The sequence below is a fragment of the Oxyura jamaicensis genome, chromosome 5 (assembly GCF_011077185.1).
Source record: "Oxyura jamaicensis isolate SHBP4307 breed ruddy duck chromosome 5, BPBGC_Ojam_1.0, whole genome shotgun sequence".
Lineage (NCBI taxonomy): Eukaryota > Metazoa > Chordata > Aves > Anseriformes > Anatidae > Oxyura > Oxyura jamaicensis.
In genome coordinates this window covers 43,603,361-43,625,585 of record NC_048897.1, presented here as the reverse complement: position 1 = coordinate 43,625,585, position 22,225 = coordinate 43,603,361, and the positions used below count along the sequence as shown (strand labels likewise).

The window sequence follows — 22,225 nt, the reverse complement described above, 5'->3', positions numbered from 1 at the left end:
CCCGCACAGCGAGCCAGCTTCCCCCGCCGTTCCCCCCCCCCCCCTCCCGAGGCCCGCACCCCCTCTCCGCCTTCCCGCGGGCGCCCACCGCCGCCCTCCCGGCCCCGCTCACCTCGTCAGGAGCCGGGGGCGGCCATGGCTGCTCGGGGCGGGGAGCGGGGAGGGAGCGCGGCGCTGCCCAGGCCCCGAGGCACCGGCGGCGGCCCCCGGCTGCCTGCGGCGCTCGGCGGGGCCGGGGCTGGGCGGGGCCGGACGTGAGCGCACTTCCGCGGGGCGCCGCCATGGCCGGTGAGTGCCGCCGCCATGGGCCCGGCCCTGTGTGGGGGCTGCTCGCCTCAGCCCCCGGGCGGCTGCAGGGCACCGGGGGGGAGCGAGGGGTGGTGGTGGTGGTGGTGGGGAACGGGGTAAGGGTCTGGTGCTTCCTGCTATACGCGAATAAAATGTCTGTCTCTTCCTTTCCGGCTTGCTGGCGTGTTGTTTTCAGTCAGGGCTGTAGGGCTGAGGAAGGTGCTTCTCTCGTGTCGCTGGGAGAAGCGAGTGACAGCAGTGTCTTGTCGTGTGTGGGCACTTCATGTGTGTGGCAGCCTTCAAATAGCCCTGTAAATACAGTAGGTGCAGTTAGTGAATTGCAAGAGCTGGGTGTGCAGCCCCCATGCTGCGGGGGAGGGGTTGATGCTTGTGAGCAGAGTAGTTGTGTGGTGCATCTCAAATGCAGACACAGCTACATCAGGTACTGGTGTGTACCTCTCAGAATCTGGGCTTTGTGGTCCGTGATAAAGCACCCACTGTATTCAGTGGGACCAAAATTTCTCCCTGACACTTCTAGATCATGTATTGGCATACTGAGTTAATTCAGGTGTTCATGGCAACAACCTTGCATGCACGTAGTCATCATTACCTTGACTATTTTTGTCATACCTTGAGTTAACATTTGACTTAAGAAAATAAGCTTATAACATGTTGACAGATGACCACTACAGCAATCGGTACTACAGAACTGTTACTGTCCACGTTACAACATCACATCTCAGATCACACATTTTTTTAATAATATGATTATTGTGTAACAAAGCTGATAGGTAAGGAATTAGATTTCAGGATTGAAGTTATGATTACTATAGTTCAATCTATAATAAATTATATTTTACTTTAATCTATACTCAGCAGTAAAGCAAGGAACACGTTTATACATGCACCTGCAGGGCAGCACACTGATTTGTTTATGTTTTAAATGGCTTGAATCTTTTTTTTCTCGTGTAGCAAAGAGTCCTGCTGACAGTACCCCAAGAAGACCTGTTTTATCTGTCAGTGCAAGAAAAATTAAAGATAATGCAGCAGACTGGCATAATTTAATGATGAAATGGGAGAGACTGAATGATAATGGATTTACTACTGCAAACAAAATAGTCAACATGAAGATCAGTGAGCAGTAAGTATGTTAATACCATATACAAGTAAAGACAGCATAAGGATTGCCTACATTGAGAAACTAATCTGTTTTCTTCAAAAGAAAGATTTTTGTAGACTGGGGAAAGAACAAGTCAGAGTGGATTAGCTAGCTCTTAGATCAAACTAAGCCGTTGCACTTTTTGGTTACATAAACTGTTTACATTCAAATAAGGTGTAAATGTTTAATAAAGATTAAAATAATCTCACAATGTAGTGGCATTTGCAAGAAATAGAAGATATTTATTATACTTAGTCAAGCATAAGGGCTATTTAAAATATTTACGTAACGTAAAAAGTTAGAGTCTAATCCTACAAATCGATGCCCACCCAGAAATTTGCAAGAGAGATGCAAGAGAGCTCTCTTGTATGTTTACACTGATGCCAATATTACCAAATATCACTGGAGCAAGAGTTCAGCAGATTTTAAGGAAGAATCAGTGATTTATATAGACAAAAGATTTAAAAAAAAAAAAAAAAAAGTTGTAACAGTAATGGTTTAAAAACAAAACAAGCACAGTAACTTCAGTAGAGCTATGTCTTCATGCAGTGAAGACAAACCTATAACAAGCAGGATTTTCAGAAGAAGCTTCCAAAGAGTCCTGACAGTTGAACAGGGTTTGTTAGACAGGGTTCTGACAGACATGCTCAAGAATATTTTGCTGAAATGATGTCAAATGTTGCTTTCTCTTTCTAGCAGTTCCATCTCTGTCAAATTTACAGCTTCTGTGGGGGAAGGTTAGCAAGACGAGAGATACATACCTGCAAACTAGCTGCTCCTGGTTCACATTAAATGTCTTAACTTAAACTGTCAGTGAAAGTGACTTTGTGGTGAGGTACCAGCTTGTCAGCTGGGCTAACCAAAGCCTTGACAAACATTCCTCCTTGTCCATTATGAGAGGATGGATAACTTCCAACACAGGGGCAATATACAGTGGAGAGAGGTGTTGTCTTAACATTTGCAACTGTTTTTTTGAGCACATGCTGTAAAGTGGAATAATTTTATGTTCCTCTGAGGATTTTGATACCAGCCTCAATTGCTCACATTGTGTGCAATTGCATTGTGTGCAATTGGCCAGCTGTGTCATTTACAATTTTTTGTTGGAATTCTCATAAACGGCCTGTGAGAGATTTTGTGTGATCAGACCACATGGATTTTAAGTCTGCACAGCTTGAGTACACCTGTATGCAGTTGCTCACCCTGCCTTATGTTTCTATTTTAGATTTCAAGATAACAAACTGGAGATAGCATGCGATAACAGTGCTACAGAATCTGAAAAGCCAGCTCCAAAATACAATGAAGAATTGGACAAATGCTGTGCAGAACTACTAGAGACCTTAAAGCATATGGTAATATTCATTTTTCAGTCTTAGTATGAATCAGTTCCAAGTCTTTTCAAATATGACATAAGAAAATGACTTCAAATATTTGTTGTAAACAGAAAAATTGGGATTCTTATTCATAATTCTTTGGCTTCAGACCTGAATGATTACAAATCCAGTGCACTCCATTTCTTTGCTTGATAAAGTTATTTTTACATCTCCCTTCTGCTTATAATTCTACTCCTCCCTTATAATGTGATTTATAATGAGATCTGAAAGCAAGTCATACAAAAGTCTGTTCTAAAACTGCACCTGTTGTCTTCTTTCTCATTCTGAATATTCCCTCTGTTTAGAAGACAGCAAACAACTTAAAGCACGCAGTGGTGTTTTTTCTACCATGATATCCATTGCAGCTATCTTTGATCAGACAATGCAATTATATTTTAATCTGCCTACCTGCATTTACTGTGCAGAACTCTTTTCTTTATGGAGTAGAGTAAGATAATTACTATGCAACCCACCTTCTTCGTGGATAAATTGTCAGGAATTAATGTCACCTTTCATTTTGACAGGAAGTTAAAAGAATTTCTTTGCCCCATATCGAAATGTAAAATTTTTAGTAAAAATTACTTTTAAGGCCTTTAGCCATTGTGGGGGCCCAATATAAAGAAAATAGGTATGCTTTTTATACAGACAGGATACCAGACCAGTATTTAGAATAAGCAGCTAGATTTTCCTAAGATTTTGATCCGTGGGAAAAAGCAACAGTAATTTGGGGGTTTCCTTTTCCTTTTTTTTTTTTTTTTCCTTTGAGATAGTTTGTATTCAGATGAGCAAAGGTATAAATGCAGCTTTTTATTACGCTTGAGTAACAGAAGTCTAAGCAGCCTGTGCTAGATTGGATATTAAGCATATCACTACAGACACTTTATTTTTCATTTCTTTTGACCCTGGTAAACTGGTAAGCTTACAGATTTACAGAAATACCTGTATCTTAGCTTCTTTACTTAAAGATAGTGAATGTGAGTTCAATTTTGTTATAAATATCAGTCCCCTTAGGTAATGTACAAAGACAGGTGGACATGAAAGAGGTGGACAGGATGACCTGTTTGTCACAGCAAGCTGTTCAATCAGCGTAGATAAATTGCTAGTCATAGGTTGAACTGCTTTTCACACCTACAGCCAATCTATTGAAATCAGATTTAAGTCACATTGACATGGTTATGTAAAAAAACGTGGTTATAAGACTTATGCCAAACTTGTTCATAGACAGTCTGATGTTTTTTTACAGTTCTAGTTTATAGGAAAAATCCAAAGAGATATAAAAAAGTGAGAGGGAACTTTAATATATTTGTGCTTGGGGGTAAAGCAGAAGAAATATGCAAAGTCACTAATTCATATCTGGAGTGTTTGAAATTTTAGGGTATCTCATATTAAATTTGTATATAAATTCCAGCTTTGATTCCCATCTGCAGTTAAAAGAAGAATTAGAAATGTTAAGACTAAGTAAATTCTTCAGAAAGAGTATTTAAAAAGATGTTCAAGTTTATAGTAGCCTAATGTTCCTGAGATGTTCATTAGCATTACACATTGATCATTTTCAGACAAAAATACAGCTGAAAATGGAAAAGCTCTCTTCGACTACTAAAGCAATCTGTGACTTGGAAACATTCCACCACAGAGCTGGGAATTGCACAGCACCCCTATTTCACACGTGGCCAACACCGTACTTCTGTAAGTAAAATATTGATCATCTTAAATAAATGCATTGTGTTGTTGATGTCATCTAATTTAGAACTGAAAAATAAACCATTTTATCTGGATGTCTTCCCTTGGAGAGAGGGAGTGTGAATCAGTCTCCTTTATAATTGACTAATCAATAAACACATGAGTGCACCACTTGGCTTAGGATTACTGCTGATGACTGCTTGTATGAATTGCCAAGCATTGTCTGACATGCAACAATTACAGCATAAAACTAAGCTTGTCAGCAGCCTACAATGGCCAAGCTACAACAGCCACATCCTTTGGAGAGAGGGACATATTTGCAACTTGGTAGTGTTAAGCTGCAGGCTACTGAATGACTTGTTACTTGACACTGAAATGGAATCCTTGAATGCAGAGAACAAGATACACCTCAGTTAATTCTCAGGCAGCCAACGGGAAATAGCTCTGATCACAGTGTCAGTTGAGACAAGTAAGGAAATGTTCAGTTACTGTTAATATCAGCCCTTTTTACATTCACTAAAAGGCACTGCCTCCCAGCTGCTATTGCTACAGTTCTAAAAAATTTAAGAGGAGCCTAACTGCATGCAAACCAGCTGCCTTCTCTGTGAAGTCATGACAGTCATGCCTTTGTGAAGCCCTGCTTCTTACTTCATTACCACAAGCTATCAGAAATCTTACATATTAGTTTCTGTCAGCTTGAAAGGGTAAGAATGACAAAGACAACTGCTGTCAAAACACTCATGGTGACTGAATCATTTAGTGATGCTCTCTACTCTGTGAAAGACTAAATCCTCCTGAAAATAGTGGTAGTTCAGGCTAAGTTGGAAACAAAGATCAGTCCCTCTCAAAAATTATTTTGTGCAGTTATTTTTTAGAAAGTCAAGCAATTAAAGAGAGAATTATATAAAAGTATTTTACCATTATTCTTCGCTATTGGTATCACTTGTTGGTGATCATGTGTTGGTAAAGGGCCTGACAGCAAGTGAGGACATAAAATCATAGAATCACTCAATGACTCTAAAATGTGAAGCTTATATTCCAAGATAGCATTGCAAAATTTTACCATCAAATTTCAGTTATTTAAAAGGAAAGATGTAGCAACTGCTAGTTTTACAGTGGATCCGGAAAACCAATACCATTGCTTATTCTAGAATTAAAATGCAATTCGTATCAAAATTACAAGTGTTTAAAAGTATAGCCAAAACCTGAAAACTGAGGAAAATGTTTAGCATTTTATATTCAAGAATACAAACATCATAAAAACCAAGATGTATAAATATGGGGAACAGCTTTTGTAAAGGTAGAGTTCTTTTAATGATCAACATAGCACAGGTGTAAATTCAACATTTAGGGAACTGCTGATTTGTTGTGGTCACTGTGCTTGGTTTTTCAATCCATTTCAGATGAGGTTTCGCTGAAGCTCTCTGAAATGTACAAGAAGGAACTACAACTCAAGAAAACAATTGTAGAAGAAATTGCTCATTCTGCTGACCAGGATCTGATTATGGTCTATTTATCATCATGGTTATACCAGCCTTATATTGACAACAGCAGCAAACTACTGCTTGAAGCCATGCTGCTGGAAACAGGACACAGGCAGTGCTAGAACTTCAAATGTTGCTCGCCTTGCTTCTAATGATGCTTATGTGAAACTGAAATGGCAAATTTGCAGGGCTCACCAAGTAAGTTGAATTTTTGTAAAACTTATTAAAAATATTTTTCTGTTTGTATTTATTAGTTCGTCTTAGCTGATACTCTTTTCTGCATGGAACAACTTGGTTTTGGCTGCTTTACCGAGTGTAACACAGAGCCTATGTAGGAGGCTGTATAAAGGCTAAGTTCTCTAATCAGAAAGAGATGAACACTACTTTGTGGTCAGGGATTGGGAATTAATGCACATAGACACCTAGAACAAATAATTTTACTACTTTCAAAGTCCTGACAGTCTAAACTACCTACATTATTGCTCTCACCATAGAAATTCAGTGCTTCTTGCTCTCGTGTTTTTTTCCATGACTTGACAGGGCTGGCACTCTTGTACTTAGTTTATAAACGGGGAAGGGAAAAGAGAGCACAAAAGGCAGGATCTTAAAGTGGATCTAAAAGGATCCACATTATTTGGTATGTGGTCCTGAAAAGCTGTTGTAGACAGTAGTGTAAATTCTGGTTTGGTTTTGATTATAGTGTGATTTACCCTTGAAGAGTGATCCAAGCCTGAAGTACTACATTTGGAAGATTTAGTACAACTTGCTGTTGCACAGATATTATATAAAAAGGCATTGTCTTTTTTGAAGCGTTGCAACTTTTCATGAAAGGCTCTGTTGAATAAAAGCCAGCCCTGCTTTGGTTATGTCCTTAGACCATATTGTTTGCTTCTTGTCATAGAGCTCAGTGAGCTTTTCCTTGGGTTACTGTTTCTGATGGTTTAAAGGTTTCTGATGGTTTTGGCTTAAAGGCATGCCCTTTTTGCATTTTTGGTTAGCAATTTACATAAGAAGATTGGTAGCTCTATTTTTTGCTTTTCTTTTTCATGCTGCTTTTTGATTTTCTTAGAAAGCACGGCAGTGAGTATGTTGAGGAGAAAGTTAATGAAAAAGATAAATGCTGAAAGGAATTCAATACCCATGTTTGCTTTCACTCCTAAAGGTATAATTGCTGTAGCATACCATTATGTCAGAGCTGGGTGGCATGGAAAAGTTGCTACACTTGCCAACAGTTATTAAAGGTTTGATTCTTATTGCAAATCAGGACTTTTCACAAAAGTGTATTATAACTTGCAAACTCTGCAGCTGTTCAATCATTTCTGTAAGCTAAATCCCTAATGTCTAGGGAAGTTAGGCCCTTCTACTTAATTATGATTAATAATGCAAATTCCTCCCACTTAGTGATTGCCTATCTGGCCTGCTACTATATGAAATGTTGCTTTCCAATTCCAGTCTTCCATTCCACTCAATTGCTGTAGCATTTCTTAGTGCTGTTGAACCACTGCTGTGCCCTGACAGATGTTTACCCTAGATTTCTCCCTGAAACAACTATTTAAACTAAAAATAACATGAAATGCACACTGCTATGAAATGCCCACAATGGCTGTGGTTTGACGTTATAAAAATGTAATTAACAGTGACAGATTCTGGAACAGATTTCTGATAGGAAACATAGGGTCACTTTTGCTTAACTAGTTCCAAGCTGAAACCTCATAAGCTTGGTAAAGGAGGTGCATGAATTGCCTGCAATAACTGAATAGACATGTATGAATTGGAAAAGTTTTCTTTTGCATGTTGCTCTGTTCAACAAAGGTTGTTTCTGACAGCTTAATAGTGTTCTATTCTTAGCCAAAATTTCTAGTGCATTAAAAAAAATAATCTGCTGTAGCTCGAGAATACCATCAATTATGAACAGCTTTGCTAGTTTTTATTATTGCTCCTTGCAAGCATTCCGCGTAGTTTAACAGCCACCTTAATTTATCTGAGTAGGGCCAGACCCTTGTCACTATGGAAACACCTTCATACTTGAGAAATATTTTGCAAGAAGGCAAGGTTTGTTCACTTACAGAACTGCTCTTTTAAGATGATAGCAGGTATATTTTATTTCCCAGCATGTACAAATCAGTAGGAAAGGAAGAACTGCAGCGAGTTTTCATTTTCTGCACAGGTGGAAATGGTGGTTTGTTCTTATTTCTCAGAAGAATTAAGCTCTTCAGGAAGGAGACTTCATATTCATGAATTGCTTTGCGCATTGACTGCTATAGGACAGGAGATTGCTACAAAATTGTTATTGCAGAGACGTGTTGTCATTATAGTTCTAAAAATTTCATTATTTGGAGCCCTCAGATGTAGTTTAGATGGACAGTATGAAAGAGTGTAATAAGGAATTGCTCACTGCAATCTAAGACTTGGCAAGACCAGCACAACCCTACTTTGTATGGTATCTTCATTTGTTAAGTAATTACCTCTGGCCATTACCACCTCCTAAAAAAGAAAACAATACAACAACAAAGTAACAAAAAATAACCAAAACCCAACAAAAAGTCCTTAAATCCAACAAACAGACAGGATCTTTCACATCCATTAACAAAATGCAGTGTCCTGCCTAATCATAAATCAACATTCAACTCAGGCAACCAATTTTTTTTTTTTAAAAAAAGTATTAAAGGAATATTACAGAGCAGATTGTTTCATCTCTAAATTGTCCCTTTCATTTGTATTCAATTTTAGTATAAGTTTTTACTCAGTTACTATCAATATTTGAGAACAAATACCTGCATGCAGGTATTTTTAGCTGATTTGTCCAATTATTTGTGTAGTCTCATTTGTATTTAGCAACGAGGCAACACACATTTTAAAGGTATGTTACCAGTTTTCAGTAATATTCACAAGAGCGCAAGAACATAATAAAGATGCTGGTGATTTAGGACTGTTCTTTTTTACCTGATAAGCTTTTTGAGAGTTAGTGCCTTGGACAAGACTACTATCAGCAGCTAGGAATGCCCACAAAAATACCATCCAAGCAATAAACGCCATTTTATGACTACACGCAATATCAGTAAGTAATAAATTTGGTAACTTTTCTCTCTGCATGGAGAAACAGGGATTACAGTCAAGGTTACATTTTTATTATGATTAAACAGTACAGGGCAGTGTAGATTTACTAGGAAGGCCAAAACTTTGAACTGATGAAATGCATCATCTGGAGGAGAAAAAAAAAAGTATAATAGAAATTAACAACTAAAAGAGACTATCAGGCACTAAAGTTAAAGAAAAGAATTTAAGGAAATTCACATTAGACACCTTCCTACTTCTGTCCAAGTAACAACAACTGTTGAAGGCATGGCTGAACATTAGGCAAGAACACTTGAAAATATCTCCAGCAGTTCAGTACAAATTAATTCTTGTTTGAGGCTATTTTTGTCTCTAAGCAGTGGATGCTTAGTCTAGTGTAATTTAAATGAAGATCAGTTAGGCTGTCACATTGTTCCCGGAATGCACAAGTGTGGATTGTATTTGAAACTACCCATTTTTTCAGACAGATTTATGTACACCAAATCTAGATGCTAATGAATATTCAAGCTAGCTTTAAGAAAGAGCAAACCAGCAGGGTTTTGTATTTTCAGCAGCACAAAAAATGCATACTTTTAATATAGTTTTTATTTTACCCATATACAGCTTGCCAGTACATAGCACATCACTGCCAAAAAGCAGTACAATTTACTGAATTTAGATGGCTAGAGAGAAGAGGAATTATGTAACAAAAGGGAATAGTGCAACAATTTTAGGATTGACAGATTTCCACTTTCCACCCACCCCCCAACATATAAAGCAAATAGAACAATGTTAATTCTAGAATTTTTGGTTGCAATGGTTTTAGATTTATATAAACATAAGTTATAAAAAGTATAGGGCATAGAAACAGTTTACAAATAAGTTAAATTTCAGTTATCTCAGTATTCACATTAGAAAAATATACATTTTTATGTAGACAGTCTTTTCCAGAAGAAAGCATGTACAGTATTCTAATTTATGGCTCCAATTCGCTTTGTGAGAGCAGAATGTTTTCGCTTTGGCCATCTGCTTCCATTGCCAGTAGTGCTTCCACAGTTTCCAAAGGTATCCCATCAGGTGCTCGGATGTGCATTGTAGTACCATTAGAATCAGTTACAATAACAATGCCTTCTGCCTGAGACAAAACAGCAGTATCTGGATGAGACAAAATAAGCCCATCTGAAGTCTGAATAAAAATCTGTTCATGTCCCTGAGTCAAAAAATCATGGCTCTCCTCAGTAATCTCAAAAGCTACAGTTTCACCTACAGTAATTGTATTCTCCAGCTCATGTTGTTCCGCTGTCCCACAAGAAAATTCACCCATGTTTTTAAATGAGCAGTCCTGGTTCGCATGAACAGACAGGGATACCTCCTGGACAGGATTCTGGTGCGACTCAGTCTGAGCATGGCGTGGATGGCTTATTGGCACGTTTGTTGAAAACACCTTTTCAAGTTGCTGCATTTCCTCAGTCATATCTGCGTTGTGAAGCTGCTCAGAATGTCCTTTAACAGCAAAAACATGGCTTTCTTCTTGCAGTGTCCGATATTTTTGATTGAGACCACTTTCTTCCCTCATTGGCAAGTCAGTTGTCTGAATGCTCACCATGTGCTCTGACACAGCGTTGCAGAGTTGAGGAACTGACAGTCCACCTGCTGTATTCTCACTCACAAAGTGTGCTTGAACTAATTCTGCTGAGCTGTTTGCTTCAACAGGCAATACAACTTCAGTATGTAGCAGAGACGTGTCACCTGCAGTATCTGGCCCCTGTTTATCTTCGGGTTGGGAATACTCTATCCTCATTTTCACAGCCTGAGAGAAGGTACCTGAATTTTCAGCACTGATTTTAACTTCGGAACCTACAAGCGAATTCTGTTCCTCCACTAATAGGCTTCCAGTTGTGCAGCAAGTGATACGTTTACCTTCTGAAAGCAGGATTTCTCCATTTAGTGGATTAAAACCTGAAAAATTGGAAGAAATATCATTTTGTTGGGCAATCTAGTACTGCATGTCCAAAAAGTTATTTTTTCAGCTTTAACTTTGGAGGAAAAGCTAGACCACTTCCCTCCTCTCCTCCCCTAAATTAGCAAGCCTGAAGCCTTTTTGAAGTTTCAAAGCACTTCCCAATGAGAAGGCCGGTATGAAAATACTTAAGGTACTTCTTGGATAGTGAAATATTATTGTGTATTTCAGTAACAAAGGACCTTACATTAGAAGCAGCATTTTTCTGTTAACCCCAAAAAACACCTGAGCTGAAAGTCAAACTGTTCCCCGCACGCCAAACACTATCTGGCACACAGCCAGTAACATTAAGCGAGAAGGAATATTCCAGGCACAAGGTTGCCAGTTGCTCATCCTCACTACCATTACTAAACTGACAGAAGCTTTAAAATTCTCTTGATAAGTCGAGCTCATCCTGGATTCAGAGAAGTCAAATTACTACATATCTAATGAGCTGTGCTAGCAGCCCCAGGACCAAAAGAGCAAAACACTAGAAATTTAGTGTGTTTTACCAGTTCTATGACCTGGACTAAGAGGTCTTATAAGCCTAGCAGGCAATTGAACAGTATCTGCTAAGCAGCAGTAGTTTGAGCCATCAATTTTTATTGAAGATCAAGAGGAACGAAGAGTTTTTTTTCTGCTGTTGTTATGAAAGATACCACTGCAGCACAAAGGAGACCTAACAGCTCAGAAAGGACTATTTTAACTTTCTGTGCTGTAGACTAGCAAAAGCCCTACTAGCATGTACAAGTGAAAGAACAAAAAAACAACCTCATAGGCCAGAAGAAAACCATAAGATAACAAGAAATAAGCACTGTCATGCAGAGAGCCTTCCAGAGAAACAAAGATAAACTGGGGGAAGGATAGGGAAGAACACACACACACAAAAAAGCAACCACTGACAAAGACATGCAAAGGGCAAAAGAAAAGCAGTTTACAGCAACATCAAAAAAAAAAAATGATGCGTACAAAGCAAGAGGATGGAAGTGCTGTGTACTTTACTTGAGATGGGTAAGGGCTGGGATCTTTCACAACAGGAATCACAATGCCTCTGAATAGTGCAACACTTGAAAATGAAAGACCAGTGCAGTTTTGGGAAATTACAAATGGGAACCTATCTCTGTTTTCCTCTCTAATCCAATTGCCCCGAGGAGCAGGGGGAATTAAGATAAAAACGGGAGAAAAAGAAAGACAGCCTAAAGACTGTTGTGCAAAATGGTGTCTCAATTTCAGCCTTTAGCTCCCCTGTTTCCCCTGGGATACAGGGTAGCCTGCACCAGCTCTTCCCCTCCCCCAGGATCCACAAAGCTCTAATGATTCCACTCTTGCAGTCTGCTGGGGCAAGGAGGAAAGACATACACACTGCTTCCTCTTCCTCTACTCTCCCCCTGCTGCCACAGAGGCTGTGCACTATCTCCGCTCTGAGGAACAGTGTGGACAGGAAGCATTCAGGAAACGCGCAGCAGAGGACAGTACTATTCTCCAAATACTGCAGTGAGGACTTTCCAGTTAAAAATCTGCTTTTGAAGAAGCCGGGAAGCAAGATGAGAAATGAAACCTTAAGACAAAAACCACAATAGCTTGAAGAACAAAGAGTCGCTCAGCTCCTCCATGAACAGAACATAATTGGAAAATGGGAAGAGGTTACCATCTTTTTCAAAGAGTGTACATAAATTCCCACTCTTTTCTTTCACTTCATCTTGACTGGCATAAGCATTATTCACATTCTCCATTACGTCTTCTAACTTGGTCCTTTTGGCTGATGGCAACAGTTCCTCCCCTGAGCTCTGTCAATACAAGACATAATTAACTGGCTGCCACCACAACAGCCAACAGTACTGGAGAAGAACACAAACTAACTGTGGGCACTTCGCGGCAGTGAACTAATGCTCTCCTTGAAAACAAGATTTTGCAATGAAAAGAAGGACTTCCTAGGAGGTAAGGATTTAAACACAGCTCTCACACTTAGCCAAAATACCGCTGATAGTTTTTGATATTTGGTTGAAATGATCTGCCTTGTCTTCAGTATCAAAGTTTCTCTCTGAGCCTTTGTGATTAGCTGTATGGCATGATACCTGCTATAAGCTCTCTCTCCAACATCACTAACAGGCTGTGAACAACTTGTCCAGCACTGTTTGGTTAAAGAAGAGCAGATCAGCTCAAATCTAACCACAGGCAGAAAATGTAAGAGTGCCAGTCTTATTTATCCTCCATGAGAAACAACTCTAAATTAAATAAAAATCGAACAGTTGAGGGGAAGGACCGTAGAGATGGGACTTCCAAGAAAAGGAAATCGACCGCACTCCCTGCTCCAGCTGCCAACAGACCAAATCTGGGGAACTGACTTACTAGAAAGAAACGAGCTGTTTTCATGCACCTCTACCAACCACCAATTAGCCCTGCAACCACTTGTCTAACACCTGAGCCTGCTATGGTTTAGCTCTTTTTACTTTAACAGAAGTCAGATAATACTAGTATGATTTATAAATAAATATTTATCTATTTTAACAAGCTTCATGTTCTGGTTTCACTTTTAGTTCTCACAAAAGCATTCCATACCTCAGCTAACCGTTTTTGTCCCAGAATCTCCACCGGCACTTGCTCACTAACCATTTTAATTATACATTGTGAGCAAGAGTCTATGCCTTGCACCTTTTGTTCTCCAGTGAGTATTTCTGTAATTCCCAGTGATTCAGCAACCTTTAAAGACAGTTACAGGAAAAAAGTGAAAGTTAGCCTCTCCAGTCTGAACACAAAAATACTGATTCATTTTCTTAAAGCTAAACCAGAAGTACACAGTTTCCATCTGACAACCAGTCATTACAGCTTAAAGAATTATTTAGACTCTGATGTTTTCTGCTAGCTTCCATATTAATAGAACGTGACCTTCTTTTGAAGGTGAACGTTAACGGGCAAACTCAAAAGAATCAGTACAGTGTACAGTGGTTATATATAGAATCCAGAAACAGTTACTAAGAACAGGGTTTAATAAAGAAGATTGTAGAGGCTCTTCATTACTTAAAAAAAAACATGCAAGTATTGCAATTTAAAAGTTAGTAGCTAAAGTTTATATATTTTTTTCCAAATCCCATTCTTGTGCTTCATCCTTACGTACGTATGCTACTATATGACTTCTCCACACTTATTTTTACCTTAAAAGAGCATTTATTAAGAAGGCACATTAAAGCTGAAAAAAAGAAGCAAGAAAGATCCAAATGTGCAACTGCTGGTATGGACAGCATCCCTTTACTCAGTGCAATTTCATTTCTCCAAAACAGAAACAATTGGTCAGTTACAAAATAGTTAGATGAGCAGGCAGTAATTCTAAAACGTTTTTCCAATACATACAGTGAACCTCGTGATTTATTCCAAAAAATACTAAGCACTACTAACAGCCCATGTAGGAGTTTATTAACCTGGATTACTATACAAACCAAAATTTTATCTCTACCTTCCCTATTAAGTTTTCAAGTATGCTCTCTTCTCATTGTAGTTGGAAGTTCAGTGCAGATCTACCCTTGTGAGGGTACATCATTTAGAAATTTTATTGGACATAATATGCAAAACAGAAGGGAAAACCAAGAACATGTTATGTACAAAGATGTTTTATTCCAATCAAGAGGAATATATACCAAATTAAGGATAAACAGATCCATATTAATACACACACAAAAAAATCAACAATGAATCTGAAGAGTTACTGAAATAATGGTTTTCAATTTTATCAATGTATTCATTATCTTTTGAATTTGTTAGTATGACTGAACTGCACAGAAGCATTCCATTTGTCCCCATTCTGCAATGAAACCACTTATCCCTTTAAATCAATGCCACTCAATTTAAACATAGCCCTTTTCCCTCCTAATCAAATATCACAGTGTACTTTTAATGCTCAACACACTTTGCAGTAACGTACAGCTTCATAGTACTCTACCCTAGATATGCAGACTGATACCAGAAATCAGTACTGTTAGAACTAGTTTTATACATTGCCATGCACTAGAACTGTAGTTTTGTTATGGATTTACTTTTTCTCTTTGCTTGCTTATTGTACTTTTTGCAATACCATTTTTGCTTATCAAAAAAATATGCCTTGTTCAAATAACTTTACCAGGATAACAAAACTTATCAGACAAGATATAAAAATATCTAAAAAGCATCTAAAACAAACAAAGAGCAAAAATAGCACAGTTCTAAGTAGAGTATTTTATTACCTTAGCATCTTTTATTTCAACAGGCTGCTGGCAACTCAGCAAATCAGAATTACTGAGGTGATCGTAAGCCATTTTCTTCACCATATTATGCAACTCTTCAAATTCCCTATACACATCTGGGAAGTAAGCTTTGGCTGGATACCCTTTTTCAACCTAGAAATAAAAGAAGAAAGGTTTTGTTTCCACCCTGTATATTTAAAAGAAGATGAAATGAAAATCTATCAGTTTGTTGAACATTTAAAAATACTAGCAGTCAAGTTAAAAGACTACAGAATCTTCAAAAATGCCACTGAACCAGAGAGCAAATACCTTCTATCAGGAGACCTATCAGCAAGAAGCCTGTGTAAAGCTGAAGTGTGACCTCTGTAAAACTGTAGCTATCTAGAACATCTATATTCTGCACAATGCTAACGTAGGAAATTCAGATACATCTCTGAAGGAATCTTTTAAGGTATATTAATGGAAGTTGCTCTGAAATAATTTAACATTTTTACATTAAAAAGATAAAATAACCTCACCTTCATCAACAGGAATTCATAGACTGTAACAAGCTTTGTAAGACGTGGGAGAGCCAGCTCCATCAAGTCTTCATTATCACACTGTTGTATTAGCTGTGAAAAGCCATAATGAGTTTATTAGAGTGAAGTAGCCTCCAGAGGTTAATGCATCCCACATTCAGAACATAAAATATTGCTACTCTTCTGCAAGGTACATAATGGTATCCTATATCAGGGTGGCTTTTTTTTTTCCTGTTTTAAATAGACAACACATGGCACACTGTCAGTCCTATAAGCAGTTGCTGTTAAAAATGCAAGTTAGGAACAAGTTTGCCTTTGGGGACTGGGGGTGGGGGGCAGAGATAGACATACTTTAAGTTTTAGCAGCTTTAAGAATAAAGGCATACATAACAACAAGATAAGTTTAACACCAGGAGATAAATTAAAAATACCTCAAAGCAGTAACTACACCTTTACAGACAACATTCAGTCCCACGAATGTTTCAAACTCAGAAAAAGAGCAACGTTAGTAGATTCAGGACCATTAAAGATCTTCAACAACACACAGGAAACAAACAGTCATATTAGCTGCATAGATTTTAATCCTCATTCTATCCTCTCCCAAGTGCTTTTCTGTGTGTGTGTTAGAATGTTGCCTCATTTCAGTTGGGTTTATTTCTTTTTAATGTGTTAGAGTAGATGCACAATAGTAGCTAGTAACTTTTCTTCTCCAGAAGAAAAGCGAGAGTATATCTACATGTCAAAAAGCCCTTTCCACACGGAGTTCCCATTTTCCCTTTGTCCAGCATTCTGCTGGAAGTAATTTTTCCCTAAAAGCCAACTTAATACTTTCTTCTTAGAAAATGTCTTAGGCTTTCATATTTTCAGTAAACAAGAACATCAACTAATCTTTCTGGAAAGAAATCCTTGAAGTAATCCAAACATTAAAAAAGGTGGGGGAGGAGATACTTAAGTAATTACAGAAGGGAACCATACCTCTTTTAACCTAGCTTTTCTTCTGAATACATTGTGTTCTGTCGACACACTACTAAGTGACTTTGAAGGGGACTGACCAGGTCTGCTAAGCCTTCCAGGGCACCTAGATCTTCCACCCATCCTTGGTCGACCACGTCTCTTTGGTCGTCTGGGTCTTCCAGGTCCTTTTGGTTTTCCGGGTCCCCGGTGTCCTGAACTGCTTTCATTTTGTTGCTCTTCCATCAGGTGCCTGCTTTCTCCAGACTTACAATTCTTAATTAAAAGAAAAATAAAAGTATTTATTCACCATTTGAAACAGCATTTTAGGTAAGGCAAAATTTTATAATGAATTCTTCACCTACACAAAAAATAAATAGTGCATTAAACAAATGCAAGGTTGGATACAAGCATAACTGCAAAGAAGTTGCAGAAGAAATTCACATTAGGTAGACTGCTACCTCAGCAATATTCACATGCCTTTATTTGTAAAGCCTTTTTGATCCGCAAATTACCATACAAAATACAGAGATCAGGGGAATATAGTTAGAGTTGTTTATGCCTGCTAAATATCCTTAATATTTTTGAAGTAAGATATTGCCTCTTTGAACAGAGAAGTTATAGAAGTGAACCTTAATTAGCAGTAAAACACACCCCCCAAAAAATGTGTTTCATTGCAATAATGTGAAAGCATGGAGATTTTATGAAATATAAAAACTTTGGGCAGCCATGAACAGTGAACAGCCCAACAACTAAAGTCAAAATATATTTCCCAATCTCCAAGAACACAGCTAAGTAGCTTCTGTTATAATAGCACAAGGCAAACCTGAAAGTACATTTTCTGTTTTTAAATTACCATAGCAATCTTAGTGCAAAGCAATTTTTACTGATCAAAGTATTGATTTCTTACTAAAGCTGTCTTGTCTTCACTTCCAAGCTAGAATTTCTAAGAACATCCCAGTATTCTTTTAAGAGGCTTGAACAACAGTTCAAGCTCATTTTCTTTATCAGTACATTTTCATCCCAATGTTCAGTAGCTTCCTGCTACTCTAATAAGTAGGAAAGCTGTAAAAACGCCAAAATGACACCAGTTCTAACCCATGCATTAAGTTACTATATTAGTTCTAAACATAAGACTAGGTTGAACATGGGGATCTTGTATGCCTTCCTCTATCTATCAACGTACCAGTTTTAGTAATCTCGCTATTTTTCCTAGGAAATGTTTACCTGGCCAAAAATTATAACTAAATCAACAAGTTACAGCACAAACTTCTAGTATCAGTATTTACCAGTTCAAGACAACTGATATGATAACAATCTAGCAGTAAAAAGTAAAAGTACTGAGATTGCCCAAAGGTTTTTGTTTGTGTTTTGTTTATTTATTTAAAGAATTCCTGGCTAAAATGAGTGCTGCACAGGGAAACAAACACATAATAATACAGGCAGCAGACGTCAGTATTCTGTGCTTCTCTCTTTTTCTAAAGATGACAGAAAAGCACAGAGGATGAGGTGTTTTGTTTGCAATGTTGGCACCTTGACCTGAAGTTTTAATTTTTTCTGAGAACAGCTTCTGTTCTAAGTAAAAATATAACATTGCTACAGCTAAAAAGGGTACTGTTTCTTAGGCAACAACTGTATCAGCTCTTACTGCAAGCTAAAGAAGAGAGAACTTTACTTTGAACAGAAACTTTATTTAAATTGACCAGCTTAAGACATCACAGAAAAATGCAGCTGAAGTTGCTTCCGACCCAGAGAGTCAAGTTTCAAAGCGTTCAGTCGGCAGGGATAAGTTAAGCCTCACTTTCAAAACCTGCTCTAGGAAATGCTGTGGTCCACTGTTCAATTCCAAATAGTTTTACCACAAAAAAAAAAGTTTCAGTAACAGAAATTGACAAAGCAGATGATGTCTTGCTGTCTGTCATGCAAAAGGCTATATAGAATGAACAATGTAGCATTCTTATATGAAGATTTACGCAGACCACTTTTTTTTCAATCTGCAAACTGCATGTCAGAAAGCCAGTAATAAAGGAATGCTCAGTGAACATTTTACATTCCTGTGCAAGAATCCTATTCCTGACACATTTTTTTTTTTTTTTTAAATCAAGTTGTTGTCTCTTGCAAACACCTTAATGGGAAATGTGTTTAATTTAGCCTATCAGTGGATATTGCTGAGCAGTACAAGACTTGCATGTTTTACCAATGAGCACTACTGAATTCACATGTATTTAGATCCCTACCTTCAGTCTCTTCAAAAATACTCATATCATTGTCAACAGTAACTCAGATGAATGAGTACAGTATGCAGCTATGAAATTGCCCTTCTATTTTCTACAAAACCGACAGCTGTAACACACTTTACCTGTCCTCCAGCCTGCGAACCAACGGTTTCTTCCAAACTGGTAGACAGTGCATTTTCATTATTAAAAGCGACAGCAACTGAATCCAAATGTGCTGGACTCATCGTTTCCTCTCCTGTTCCACAGGGATTGTCCACAAATATACTTCCATTAGGCTTATATAAAGGTATTTTTTGAGGTGCAGGCTCCAGTTGTCCGTGACCTGGATTAAGTTTATAATGTCTTGCTAATCCTCCTTTTCCTATATAGGATTTTTCACACATCTGACATTTAAACATTTTGGGTTTCAGATTGTAATTTGAAGAATTAAATAATGCATCCTTTCCCTTCACCTTTCCTTCTTCATCATCTTCTATACTCAGTTCAGAGTAGTCATCAGAATCAGACTGATGACCATGAGCCAAATCCTCCATCTTAATGAATTTATAATCTTTAGCCTTGTATTTTGGAGGGCGTGAAATCCGTCCGGAACGAGTTTTCACTTTCAAAGATTTTTTTAGCTTGTCTTTTTGTTTTTTTTCAAGACATGGTGTTAGGGTATTTGCTGAGCTGGCTGCAACCATGGTAATATTTGAAGACCTTGTAGCTGATACAGTGGCACGTGCCTTTTTCTGCCCATTTAGCATCTTACTTGTAGCACTCTTGTTTACAGACACTGATCCACGAGAAGGTAAAGGTCTCTGCACAAGGAATTGAATTGGAGACTCAGAAGAACTATGTAGGAAAACCTGCTGCTGCTCCTGTTCAGTTCCTGTAACAGGCTGTATTCTAATTATCTGGGGATTAATAACGCCAAGTCCAGGTATGCTAGAATTTCTACCAACCGACTGACTCAGTGTTATAGTTTTGGGCTGGATTGGTGCCAATGATGGCATTGGCCTTTCAGTTTCCTTCATCTGTTCTGGCTGAACTTGGACACAAATGGCCTCCAGCTGCTTTTGTGAAAAAAAAAAAAAAAAAAAAAAAGCTCAGGTTACACAAATACAGCATTAATTAAATGAAGCCATTATTTATCAATATGATTCATACATGCCCTTAGAGCAAGGCATGAAGGAACGAGTGCATACTGTTAGTTTTTTATTTGAATGCATCAAAGCACTGATTTAATGTCAAAGAGCAGATTCCCTTCCTTCAAGCTATGTGCTTTTCTGCATGCTCACCAGTGTAACTGCTGTTCAGGTAAAGCACGTTAGGATTGCTCGTAGGTGACATTACAGCTTCGTTTCCTGCAAGCAGGCCTGTTCTGGAACAGCAGAGCCAACTGCACCTCGTAGGCAGGTTCATAACCTTCAACAAGCCAAAGGCAGAAAAGCTCCAGCCTGTTAAATGGCACAGGCCACACACCCGATGCAGGACATGCAAGTGCTCTGTTCAGGAGAACTTTGAGACAACGAGCAGTAACGCATGCTTCCTCTTAACCATCTCCTTCCTATTCTCTCCCCCTCTTCCAAATTTCCACCTTAGCTCAAAACCAACCACTCGACAACCTCAAGCACCGCCTGGGAGCCCAAGTTCTGCCACCTTCTTCGAGAGAGGCACTCACAAGCCACCTGTGCTTCACCGCCCTGAGCCAGCTCCCCCGAGCTGCCCGGGCTGCTTTCAGCACACCGAAACCGTGCTGGTAGAAGCTACTCCAAACCCCACTGCGCTACACCCGGGTGAGACAGGAAGAAAATACACGAATTAAAGAAACGCTAACAGCCGAGGTCGCCCCCAAAAGGCGCCCCCACAGCCCGGTTACCTGGTGCGGGAGGAGCGGGGCCGCGGGCCCGGCCGGGCCGTGCTGCAGGGCGGCGGCGGGCTCGGCGTCCCGGGGAGCCCCGGGGGCAAGCGGGGCGGTCCCCGGCGGCGCTCCGTGCCACTCCTGGGCCCTGCTGACTTGCTCGATGACCCGCCGCAGCTCCTCGGCGGCCAGGCGGCCCGGAGGGGGAGGTGGCTCCGCCGGGCCCGGCTGAGGGCTCCCGGAGGCGGCTCCCAGTGGCTCCGGGTTCAGCCCCGCGCCCTCCGCCCGCAGGTAGAGGACGGCGCCGGCGGCCTCCAAGCTCCGCTCCAGCCGCTCCCCTCCTTCCTCCTCCTCCTCCTCTTCCTCCTCGCCGAGGGGAGCCCCGCACGCGGCCGCCGCCCCGGGGGGCTCCCGCTCAGCGGGAGGAGGAGGAGGACGAGGGGGCGGCGGCGCCTCCGTGCCCCCCTCCTCGGGAGCCGCCATCTTGGCAGGCGGCGGCGGGCAGGAGCCGCATCGGCTGCCCTCCCCCGGGCAGCGCTCAGAGGAGGAGGGGGCGGCGGCTCCTGCCCTTCATCCCGCCACTGCGGCCCTGCGGGAAGATGAAGGACGGTGGCCTTGGCCTGCGGCTAGGGGACGGAGGGAAAAATTAAACACTCCTGGCCCGTACGGGGATCGAACCCGCGACCTTGGCGTTATTAGCACCACGCTCTAACCAACTGAGCTAACCGGCCGGTTGGTATAAGGTGCCTACCCGCAAGCTATAGATGTATGCTACCGGATCGTTGCTTCACCCAAGGAAAGCAACGAGGGGTGGAAGGCAGAGAAGAGGCAGAGTTCGCTGCACTCGAAAGCCCAAGGGATACGGAGAGACCGTGAGCCTCGAACGGAGCCTCCCGCCCGGCTGGCAGTGCTTCTGCTGAGGTGCAGCAGCCGCGGGACACGTTAGCGGGCGATTTGCCTTCCCTCTAACTCAATGAGCTCACACTTCCAGGAGGCTTCTAGGGTGTAATGCCAGTTGCATTGAATTAAACAACGCATTTATAGCATATTTTTTAAAACACTAAATCCTCCGGATGCTTAATGCACTGCTAATATCTCAGTTTTCATGGATAACCGGTTCACCTTCTGCTATTTTGCTTTTTTATTAAATATGCATTTAAAAGCTTTCTTATCTTTAAAGCTTACATTGAAATACAGATATATTGTGCAATACATGCTGGAGGATTAATTGCTGTAATTACCAATCACTTTATCAATAGAGAACACCAAAAAAAACCAAGCCACCAGAGCACAAAAGAGCATGTTAGAATTTAATAATGCATGTTAGAACAGTAACGTGGATGTTTAACACAACAGAACAATTGTAGGAAGTGCTCTGTAAAAGATCCCAAGCTGTTGCAACAAGCGATTTACTATTTGAGGTCAGTC

General features: G+C 39.9%; 3 protein-coding genes and 1 non-coding gene across 9 annotated transcripts in view; 1 reads left to right on the top strand and 3 right to left on the bottom strand.

Annotated features, from left to right (window-relative positions):
• The window catches only part of TECPR2 (tectonin beta-propeller repeat containing 2), a 42,968-nt gene extending 42,722 nt beyond the window's left edge, over positions 1–246 (bottom strand). For all 3 annotated transcript variants that reach the window (XM_035327508.1, XM_035327509.1, XM_035327510.1), the window contains exon 1: positions 113–246. The gene's annotated coding sequence lies outside the window, so the exon portion shown is untranslated. The remainder of the gene's footprint in view (positions 1–112) is intronic.
• Positions 163–18,685, top strand: CINP (cyclin dependent kinase 2 interacting protein). Of its 2 annotated transcripts, XR_004751254.1 has the most exons (6): positions 163–288; positions 1,261–1,429; positions 2,670–2,796; positions 4,374–4,503; positions 5,901–6,179; positions 18,343–18,685. XR_004751254.1 is itself a non-coding variant. In XM_035327533.1 (5 exons), the coding sequence occupies exons 1-5, from the start codon at positions 282–284 to the stop codon at positions 6,101–6,103; spliced, it is 636 nt and encodes a 211-aa protein (XP_035183424.1). In that variant the 5' UTR covers positions 163–281; the 3' UTR covers positions 6,104–6,234. The 2 variants fall into 2 exon arrangements, 1 of the variants encoding a protein (XP_035183424.1); XM_035327533.1 differs by lacking the exon at positions 18,343–18,685 and having other exon boundaries at positions 5,901–6,234.
• ZNF839 (zinc finger protein 839) lies at positions 8,891–21,409 on the bottom strand. Of its 3 annotated transcripts, none has more exons than XM_035327514.1 (8): positions 20,816–21,409; positions 19,077–20,009; positions 16,742–16,993; positions 15,767–15,859; positions 15,249–15,401; positions 13,687–13,734; positions 12,683–12,821; positions 8,891–10,994 (listed from the first exon to the last, which is right to left on the bottom strand). In XM_035327514.1, the coding sequence occupies exons 1-8, from the start codon at positions 21,278–21,280 to the stop codon at positions 10,012–10,014; spliced, it is 3,066 nt and encodes a 1,021-aa protein (XP_035183405.1). In that variant the 5' UTR covers positions 21,281–21,409; the 3' UTR covers positions 8,891–10,011. The 3 variants fall into 3 exon arrangements, with proteins under 3 accessions (XP_035183405.1, XP_035183403.1, XP_035183404.1); XM_035327512.1 differs by having other exon boundaries at positions 13,594–13,734; positions 20,816–21,408; XM_035327513.1 differs by having other exon boundaries at positions 13,594–13,734; positions 19,077–20,006; positions 20,816–21,408.
• A 45-nt stretch (positions 21,410–21,454) lies between these two features.
• TRNAI-AAU lies at positions 21,455–21,528 on the bottom strand. The gene has a single exon. It is a non-coding gene; the product is annotated as a tRNA-Ile (tRNA).
• Positions 21,529–22,225: the final 697 nt, after the last annotated feature.